The following is a 9,564-nucleotide window of genomic DNA, read 5'->3' on the forward strand; positions in this document are numbered from 1 at the left end:
TGGTGCCAGTGGGGTAGAAAAAGAGGGGCTGGATGGAAGAGATGAAGTGAAGGAGAGAGTGGTTTGTTTTTGTGCCTAATTGAATATAGGGTAAGGGAGAAATGAATTAAAAATGTCTCTGAGGTATTCATCCTGTTATAACAGGAGTTGGGTCATTACACACGTTGAGCTGGAGACATGCTCATGTCGGTCAGTTGGAAATTTGCATTGAGCACTTGTCAACTCAGAACTGGATCTCGGGAGAGATTGGGACTGTGGGTACAGGCGTGGGATCACTCCTGTTGAAACCACAGACTTCACATTTCTGAGAATGTGCAAGGGGTGAAGAGAAAAAGGCTATGAACAGAAGCTCGGGCAATGCCCTCACGTAAGGAGCTGGAAGGAAGAGGGACCAGCAAGTCCTCCAGTTCTCTGTTGACATGAGCTGTATGTGTGCATTTCTCCCATTGATTTCTTTAGCTCTGCAAAACTCAGTCGAATTTACCTTTGCAGGAATGCTATGTGCGAAATACCTGGATGCTTCTTGCGTGACCTGGAAAACTCAAAGCAGTATTCTGGAAGGAAGTTCAAGCAAAATAAGGATGAATTGGTTCAGAGAATCTACACTCTGTTTAACAACTCGGTGTTTGATAAAAAGGTAGAGTCAATGAAGAAGCACTTACTGAGCACCAGCTCTGTGCCCAGCACTCCTGGGTGCTGTAAGGTGTGCAGACGTGCTAACTGTGTGTTTCCTGCCCTTGAGGAGTGTCGATTTAGATGGGGAGATGAGACACGTGTACGTGAAAGAAATAGAGAATGTATGTGGGTTCAGCTGTGTGCTACAGGTTGTCACTACCACAGGAGATCAGCAGAGGGAGAAATCACTGAGAGCCTGAGCGGTCAGGAAATAGGATTGCCAGCAGGAAGTGAAACTTGTTCTGGTTCTTGCAGGATGGTGAGCGCAGAGAACAACAGTGATGGGGGAGAGGGCATGTGCTGAGGCTTGACCATCTGGAAGAGAGGGTTCGTGTTGAAGAATAACGGGAAGGAGCTAGGTGACCCTGGGCAAGTTATTTAACCCCTCTGCCTCAGTTTCCTCAACTGTAAAATGGAGACAAAAATACTGCCTACTACTGCATAGTTATTGTTAGGCCTAGCTAAGTTGACACACCTGACGTGCCTGGAACAGGGCCTATGACATCGTAAGCAGTACGTGTTGGCTATTTTTTTTTTTTTTTGGGATAACATAGCACTAGGTAACGGAGGACCGTGGGAATCAGGTTGGAGGAGCTTGAATTGAAATCAGTAGGCACCACTGCACGGGGATATGACGTGACATGAAATGGCTGCTGAAAGAAATTGATCTGTCTGAAGCGTGGGGGTGTGGACTGGACTGGAGAGAATCTGGAGGCAGAGAGACCCGGTGATCTTTAGGTTTTTCAGACTTTATTGTCTCTAGTGACAAAACTTCCTGCGGGGAAAGTTCTTAACAGCTTTCTAAAGGTCTCCCAGCCTTTGATGCCCTTCCTGATGACAGTGGTGTTACATCAGATGACTCTGATTAGCAGAACCTGAAGTGTTCTGAGTTGCATTTTCCATTTTGCCTCACCACTCTTACGCACAGGTTTCCGTCTCCTGCCTCAGCAGGCTTGTACCTCTCTCCTCGGCTGCCCCTGACTTCATCTCCATGCAGGGGAGTGCAAATCCCGCAGTCACCTGCTCTCAACAGTCTCCCTTGTGTCCTGACTGCCTGTTAATTCTCTTTACCTGGGCTTCAACTTGGCTTTTATTCTCCCCAGAATGTTTAGATTTGTGAAACTCTTGACAATATTTTCTGATCTGCTTAGAACTGCTTTCTGATTCACTGTTTGCTTTGCATTCTCAGCTGCCGGAGAAAATAGATATCGGCTGGAATAACAAGATGCTGAACACTGCTGGCTCATGCACCAATGGCGAGGCGTGGTACCCAAAGAAGGAGCGCTATGCTAAGATTGAGATTTCTCTGAAAGTCTGTGACTCTGCAGGTGAAGGCAGGGGCACGGCAGCTGCCCCACTGTACTCTTCCCTTCTGACGCAGTGCCCGTTCAGTTGTTCTTAGGTGCTGGTATTCTCTGGCAGCCTGTGTCACAGCTTTACCTGTCATTCCTGGGGAACAGACCTACTATGTGTTGCTTAGAGGACATTATTATTGGATGTCTCACCATCTCTGAGAATCCGACCATCTCTCTTTCTACTAGGCCTAACTTTCTCTCTGCACTCCCCGTTGTCAGTGACAGTGTCTCCATTCCCCTAGTAACTGAGGTTCAAGGTCTCCAGCCTCTAGCCAATCACCAGATCTCCATAATGACTCTCCTATCCCCATTCCTTCTCCATCTGCCTCTGCCCAGGTATTGGCCCTCGTCGCCTTGCTCACCACGGCATTGCTTTCCTGCTAGGAAACCTAGGGCCTGCCGATGCCTGGAGCCTGGCTTTCAAGGCCACCATAGCCTGCCCACTCCGCTTGGCCACTCTTGTCCCTCACTGCTCTACCACTGGCCTCTGCTCCAATGAGACTTTCTTCACGCTGGCTTTCAAAATGTACCCCCTGCCTTCCTGGCCCCCTCCTTTGCTCACACTTTTCCCACACCTAGAATGGCCTTACTTATCTTGCAAATCCAGTCAATTGTTAAGGGCCCAGCTTAGATCCCAGTTTCTCCATGGAGCTTCTCCCGACCAAATCCCATGGCCATGGTGATCGCTCCCCACCCTGTCCGCTTATGTCCGTGGAGGGTGGAAACCAGGTCTTGGCTGGATGTATTTCCAGCAGCATCCCACAAAAAGAGGAGCGTGCTGGAGCTGCTCCAAAAAGACTTGCTCAGCTCAGGCTCTCTGCCGTTAACAAAGTTGGGTTGAAGTAGGTAGAAGTTTCACTTTTTGCATCCTGGGAAGATAACACTCACGCTTGCCTGCATATGCTTATGTGAGATGGCTCTGTGTCTGGTGGGGTTGAGAGTCTCGGGCTGGTTGGGTAGAAGACCAGAAGGGGATCAGTTTAAGTGCTCATGATTTCTTTTCATTCCTCTTCCAAGACCGACTCCGGGATACTTTGGTCCATGAAATATGCCACGCAGCCTCCTGGCTGCTCGATGGTATCCGTGATTCTCATGGGGATGCATGGAAGTATTATGCCCGAAAGTCTAACATGGTGCACCCGGAGCTACCCAGGGTCACCCGCTGCCACAACTACAAGATTAACTACAAGATTTATTATGAATGTACTCAGTGCAAATTCAGGTAAGGCCCTTCCCCTCAGACTTTTTCCACTTATCTGTTTACTACGGCCTCCAAGTAGCTCTTCATTGATTTTTATTAGTAAGTACATGGCTATCTGACTTGAGGAGCAAAACCTCTCTCCTCCTTTCCATGTCCTCTTTCTCCATTCTCTCCTACTTTGCACTGGCCTGACCACTGCCACTGCTTGGTGCCCCATTCTTTGAGAACCCACAGAAAACGTCTTGCTTTGGGCCCAAGGCCAGCAGCTCAGAGAAGATGCTGAGGTACAGTGACTGATTCCTTTGCTGTGTGGTGTCTCTTTCCTCGTTAGGATCGGCCGCTACACCAGATCGTTGAACACCGAACGCTTTTTCTGTACCATTTGCAAGGGTCCTCTGGTCATGCTGCCGTTAACTCGGAAAGATGGAACCCCCATTGAGCCCCATGTGAGGCCCTTTGCCAAGTACGTGCAGCAGTATTACACGCTAGTGAAGGAGGAGACGGCAGGGCTAAGCCACGGGGATGTGATGAAAAAGCTCGGCAAGGATTACATGGCCAAGAAACAAAGGCAAGAGCGTTGAGGTTATCTGACAGTGCGTTTGTGTGAGCAGAGTCCTCTGCTGGTGAAGAAGTTTTAGAAAAATATGTTTGTTTCTATGAATATTAGAATTTAAATCATTTTTAAAGTTCCTGTTGTTAATGATGGTTATTCTTAACCAAGGTTCTATTGCTAACCATTTTGTGCCCTTGACAATATGCAGAAGCCCTTTGGGTCCCCCTGGGGCTTTACTTAGACTCCATATTTTAAGGTGTAGAACAAAATGCAAAAGAGAAACGAGTTTTCGAGAGTGGCAAGTTGAGAGAATGAGAGTAACGCTGGAAAGAGAACAAACTTTAAAGGCAGCACTTCAAAACCAGGGCTGCTGGCAGATGCAACCTTTTACCCCTCCCTAGGAGTAAAAGACAAACGTGTTTTATGAGTTAGTTGCTCTTGACATTGAAGCCATGTGAGCCAATGTAATTGCTCATAAAAAAAAAAAAAAAATAAAGTGTTTTCTGCAATTCACTTTTTAGCAAAGTCTGTTCATTGACACCTGCGCCCAGAGCAGAACAAACCCTCGGGTCTTTTGTCCAAGACCCTGGACATCTAAGTTCGCCAGGATGTGTCTGGAAGAGCGCTTTCCATTCTGGGTTTCTCTCTGGTTTTATGACTGCCCATGAGCACTGCAGCCTCCTGCTTCTGGGAGATATCCAGGGTGTAGACTGGGATCCATGTTGTATTCATTTCCCGTTGCTGCCATAACAAATTGCCACCAGCTTAGTGACTTAAAACAACACAAATGTATTATCTTAAGCTCTGGAGGTCGGAAATCTGGCCGACCTCACTGGGCTCAAATCAAGGTGGGGGCTGGCTGCGTTCCTCTCTAGGGTCCCTGGTAGGGGGCGGTAATCCGATTCCTTGTCTTTTCCAGCTTCTAGAGGCCGCCTGCATTCCTTGGTTTGTGGCCCCTTCTTCAGTCCTCAAAGCCAGCAACATCTCTTTCTCTGACTCTCTCTCCCCTTCTGCCTCCCTCTTTCCCTTTCAAAGGAACCTTGTGATGACATTGGGCCCACCTGGATAATCCAAGAACATCTTCCTATTTTCAGGCCAGCTGATTAGCAACCTCAATTCCCTTTTGCCATGTGGGGTAACATATTCGCAAGTTCCGGGGATTAGAGTGGAGACATCTTTGGGGACCCGTTATTCACTCTGCCACAAACATCTTTACTAGTCTAGCATCACTGATGCTTTTTATAGGCAGGATGTGTTATTCTGTCATTTTCCTTCCTTCGCTCCTTCCTTCATTTTGCAGATGCTTAGAGTATTCTTTTAGTGGCCACAAACTGAAGCCGAAGCGCAAGTCTGAGGGATTGGGTATGTGCACAGGGCAGTACGAGCTTCCCTAGTTAAATCCTCGGGTCCCTCCTCCCAAGTCCCACCTCCAGCCGTATCTGCAGTCTCAGCAAAGGCCCAGCTGACCTGTAAAACTGGACCATGGCACATGGGTGACTTAATTAGGGGGAACTGACAGTACAGTGGTTCCACCCCTGCAAAGGGAGGGTCTGGCCCTCTGCCTTAACTCAGTAACCCTGTCACCTGCCTTTCTAGGGAGCCCTGGTCATTTCTTCCACTCCCTTCCACCCCAGCTAGAGCCATGGGAAAATGCTCCCCACAGCCCACCCGTGCCTCCAGGTGGCCCACGTGCTAATGACTGCCGGCAAGTCATCTGATCTCGTTGCTTTACATCAGTCCCACTGCCATTTCCCTAGTAAGAGCCTGCATCGCCTCTCACCCGACTAACCACCACAGCCTTCTAACTGGCCTCTAGGATACCATCGCCTCATCCCGAACTAACTGGGAGACTTAGTTTCAACCCTTGCCCTACCGGTTGGGACCACTTAGAATTCCTCCAATAAGCATTGCTGTTTTCAGCCTTCCCATCTTTGTGACTGCCCTCCCCTCTGCCTGGAAATACCATCTTTCCTTCTCTTTGCCCTTGGAAATACTACTTGCCCTTTAAGGTCTGCTCATTTCTGTCTTCGGGAAGCCTTCCCAAATGGCTCCAGCCACAGACCTCTGAGCCTGACAGCTTCACTGTCTACGTGCCACACATTTGCCTCGTGGCACAGACTGCTGGGTATCATTACTTCTTACCACATCGTCCCTGCTGGCCTAAGCTTCTGGAGTGCAGTGACTAGGTCTTATTTATGTCTGAAGGCCCCTTCCCTAAATTATGCCTAGACAGTGTCCAGCCAGCCAGTTGAGTAACTGCTTACCCTGCAGCCACGTGCCTGAGTGCTTCCCCGTGAGAGACAGGAGTGCCCGGGAGGGCAGAGAGGAGGCTAGACATAGGCACCAAGACAGGCGGCACTGGTCAGCACAGACCCAGGGCCAGGCAAGGAGAAGCAGGAAGCGTGTCCCCAAGCCTGGGCCGGGCTGGCTGTAATGATGCACCACGAACACACCCTGATCCCTATTATCTTGTTTATTGAGAAGTTTTAAGCAGTGTATTATTTAAAAATAAACATGAGCAAATACAGAGGTCTTGGGGACCACAGCCACAGTCACTGCTGAGCTGGAGGCCTGGGCCAAGGCCCCATAGGGGCAGCTTCTGCTATGCTGTTTGCCTTCTGCTGCATGCACACGGGGAAGGCCATTACTGGATTAGAAGGGCAGTGGGGCTCCGGGCAGCCAAGGTAAGAAGGTCCTGAAGGTAGCCACTTACGAAGCAGCAGAATGGGGCTTGGCAGCTAAGGAGGAGCAATGGTGCAGCCCCCAGAGCTGGGAGGGTGACTTCCTGGGAGACTGGGCAGTGCTGGGGCTGCCGGGGAATCCCAGGAGTGTGCATCTGGGGAGCAAGTCTTCCAGGAGAGGGAGGGAGGAGCCTGGAAGAGGGGGGGCAGTCAGGCTGCATGGCCCCCATCCCAGCCTCACAAGCCTGAGTAGGAGGCCTCTGTGGTCTCAGACCAGGATGAATCCCGGCGGCAAGATGGTGGCTGCCGTTGATGCCCTTTCTGGTCAGGGCAGCCCAGGCGCATAAGTAGCATCCACATACGCTCTCGGAACTTGACACCCACAAAGGCGTAGAGCAGCGGGTTGAGGCAGCAGTGCATATACCCTAGACCTGAGGTGACAGACTTGGCCACATCCACATGACTTTCTCTGCCACAGTTGCGGGCCAAGGCCCCCAGGTCCATGAGGGTGTCCACCAGCATCACCAGGTAGTAGGGGGTCCAGCAGAGGGCAAAGGCCACAACTACCACCACCACTAGGCGCATGGCTCGCAGCCGCCGCTGGCCTCTGGAGACCAGCAGCACAGCCAGGATGCGGGCATAGCAGTAGGCCATGACCAGCAAGGGCAGCAGGAAACCAGCAACCAGCTGCAGTACGCGCAGAGCTGTGCGACCCACCTGCGGGAAGTTGTACTGGCAGTGGGTGGCATTGAGGCGCTCGTCACGGTGGGCTGACAGGAAGATGAAGTCTGGGAGGGCAAAGAGCAGACAGAGCCCCCAGACAACTACACAAGTGAGGGCCACGCGGGTCGGGGGCCCCCGGCGGTAGAGTTGGGTGGCATGCACTATGCTCAGGTACCGATCAAAGCTGATGCAGGCCAGTAGGAGGGCCCCTGCATAGAAGTTGATGTTGAAGAGGGCACCTGCCACTTTGCAGAGGCCAGAGCCGAAGACCCACTGGACAGCAGCATCCACTGCCCAGAGCGGGAGGGTCAGCACCAGCAGTGCGTCAGCCACGGCCAGGTGGAGCAGGAAAGTGTCGGTGCTGCTCAGGGCGGCCCGCTGGCTCAGCAGCACGGCCGCCACAGCGCCGTTGCCCAGCAGCCCCAGCACAAAGAGGAGGCCGTAGAGGGCCGGCAGGAAGGCCCTGTCAAAGTTCAGGCTGAAGTCCTGTGGGCAGGGTGGGGACGCGCAGCAGGTGTCACTCTCATTTTCTCCTAGGTAGTCATAGGAAGAGCTGCAGTTTTCCAGGAGGAAGGCAAGCTCAGAGTCTTGGAACACTTGATGTTCGGTGATCTGCAGAGGGAGGGAGTGAGGGAGGGAATGGACCGCATTAAAAGGCCTCAGGCTTCGAGATTTAGTCTGATGAGCCTTTCTCTGAGCTGCTCCTCTGTAAGGCAGGCCCTGAGGTCTGGGCCATACCCTGTAACTGTCCCCGCCTTTCTTCCAAGGCCACGCCTCCTGAATGCCATCTACCCAGCCTGGGCACTGGGATGGTAACTTCCCTTCTCAAAGGCCACTTCTGTCTCGCCTTCCCGGGCCGTCCCATTGGCCCCAGGATCAAGGGCCGAAGGAAGAGCTTCCCTCCTGTGCCCAAAGCCCTCCCCACCCCGGCTTCTCTCTCTCCTTGCTTTTCCTTCACAGCTTGGCTGCCGGCCTCAGTTCCCGGCCACGCCTAGTTCTACCACCTTCCTCCGCAGGTGCCTCCCCACAGTCCACTCTCCCAGTCACGGGCCCTCCTCCTCCCTCTTCAGCCCTTGTCCGGGGACCCCAACTTCCTGTCCCCCACGGGGCTCCTCTACAAATCACTGTGGGCCCCACACGCTTTCTCCCTCTGTTCCTCCCCTCCCCTCCATTGTGGCCTGCCGCCCACTGGGGGCTCCCCCACCAAGCTCCAGCAGAAATGTTCCTCACCCCTTCCCCCGCAAACCACCCCAGAGCTGCAGGCCACCCCAGTGCTGATTCGGTCCAGCCCAGAAGAGTCAAAGTTTCAAGTCAGAGCTGAAGGGAGCCTTGGAGGCCGCCAGGGCTGAGCTCCACTGCAGGCGTTTTGCTGATGAGGCACCAGGGCCGGAGAGGGGAGGAGACTCGCCCATGGTCATTCACAAGTCAGTGGCCAAGCCGGGCTCCCAGTTCCCCATGCAGTGCTCCTTCCACACAATCCTTGCGTTCTCTACTTACTCACTCAACCCTCTGCTGGCCCTGGCTCGTGGGCCAGCCCTGACATTCCCTTAGTGTCCCAAGCTCTCCACCCCAAGCTGTGGCCTGGCCTGGCTGGGCAGCAGCACTTACCTCAAGGACCATGGCTGGGCTGGTGCGCTGGCTGCCAGGCTGCGTGCTGCCTGCCCCTCTGCTTTAGTGCTTGTGGTTGGGAGCCTGCACTGCACAGAGGAAGTGAGGGTTTCACGGGTTCTCGGCAGCTGCCTCATCCATGGGGTTATCTACACCAGACCTCTAGACCAAGGCCACGGGGTTCCTATCCCACCCATTCCCCTGGCTGTGGGAAAGCTGCTCTGGAGGAGCCAGCCACAAGCCTGGGACCAGAAAGGCTGGGGCCTCGGGAAGTGGGGGGGGGGGGGTCTGGGCAGGGGCCGGGGCCGCTCCTTTGAGGGGAGAGGGCTGAAGGAGAAGCAGAGCAACTGGGGGGTGAAGGACAGCCCTGCTGCCAGGGAAGAGCTGCTCTGCCTGCCCTGACTGGTACAGTCAATGCTTGAGAAATCGGAATGTGCGCTCATCCACCCTGGGCTGGAGTTGATGTTTGCGTGATTGTAGACCGGATCGCTGAACGCGTTAAATCTGTATAGGGGATTAACATTCTTAAAACATTAAAATATTTTAAAGAAATCCATCACAGTAAATCTAGTTCTTTCCTATTGTCCCTCCCAGCTAATCAACAGGGGCAGGGAAAGGGAACTCCTAGTGACGAACTCGCTGTGTGCTAGATGTTGCTTTAGGCGCTTTCTCTGACACGGCCTCGCTCCAACCACACGACTCCCTTGTGAGGTGGGGGGCTAGCCTCATGGCTAATCCAGAGAGGGGCAAGGCCTTCACCGGCTGTGG

General features: G+C 52.8%; 2 protein-coding genes across 5 annotated transcripts in view; one reads left to right on the forward strand and one right to left on the reverse strand.

Annotated features, from left to right (window-relative positions):
- Positions 1–4,297, forward strand: part of GCNA (germ cell nuclear acidic peptidase) — a 28,539-nt gene extending 24,242 nt beyond the window's left edge. For all 4 annotated transcript variants that reach the window (XM_014728960.3, XM_014728961.3, XM_023633542.2 and 1 more), the window contains 4 exons: positions 493–637; positions 1,865–2,003; positions 3,048–3,252; positions 3,563–4,297. In XM_014728960.3, coding sequence (XP_014584446.1) covers positions 493–637; positions 1,865–2,003; positions 3,048–3,252; positions 3,563–3,812 — 739 coding nt within the window. In that variant the 3' untranslated portion in view covers positions 3,813–4,297. The remainder of the gene's footprint in view (positions 1–492; positions 638–1,864; positions 2,004–3,047; positions 3,253–3,562) is intronic.
- A 1,942-nt stretch (positions 4,298–6,239) lies between these two features.
- CXCR3 (C-X-C motif chemokine receptor 3) lies at positions 6,240–9,165 on the reverse strand. The gene is made up of 2 exons (XM_001493611.7): positions 8,797–9,165; positions 6,240–7,800 (listed from the first exon to the last, which is right to left on the reverse strand). Exons 1-2 carry the CDS (start codon positions 8,806–8,808, stop codon positions 6,703–6,705), a joined length of 1,110 nt encoding a protein of 369 aa, XP_001493661.1. The 5' UTR covers positions 8,809–9,165; the 3' UTR covers positions 6,240–6,702.
- Positions 9,166–9,564: the final 399 nt, after the last annotated feature.

The sequence above is a fragment of the Equus caballus genome, chromosome X (genome assembly GCF_041296265.1).
Source record: "Equus caballus isolate H_3958 breed thoroughbred chromosome X, TB-T2T, whole genome shotgun sequence".
NCBI lineage: Eukaryota > Metazoa > Chordata > Mammalia > Perissodactyla > Equidae > Equus > Equus caballus.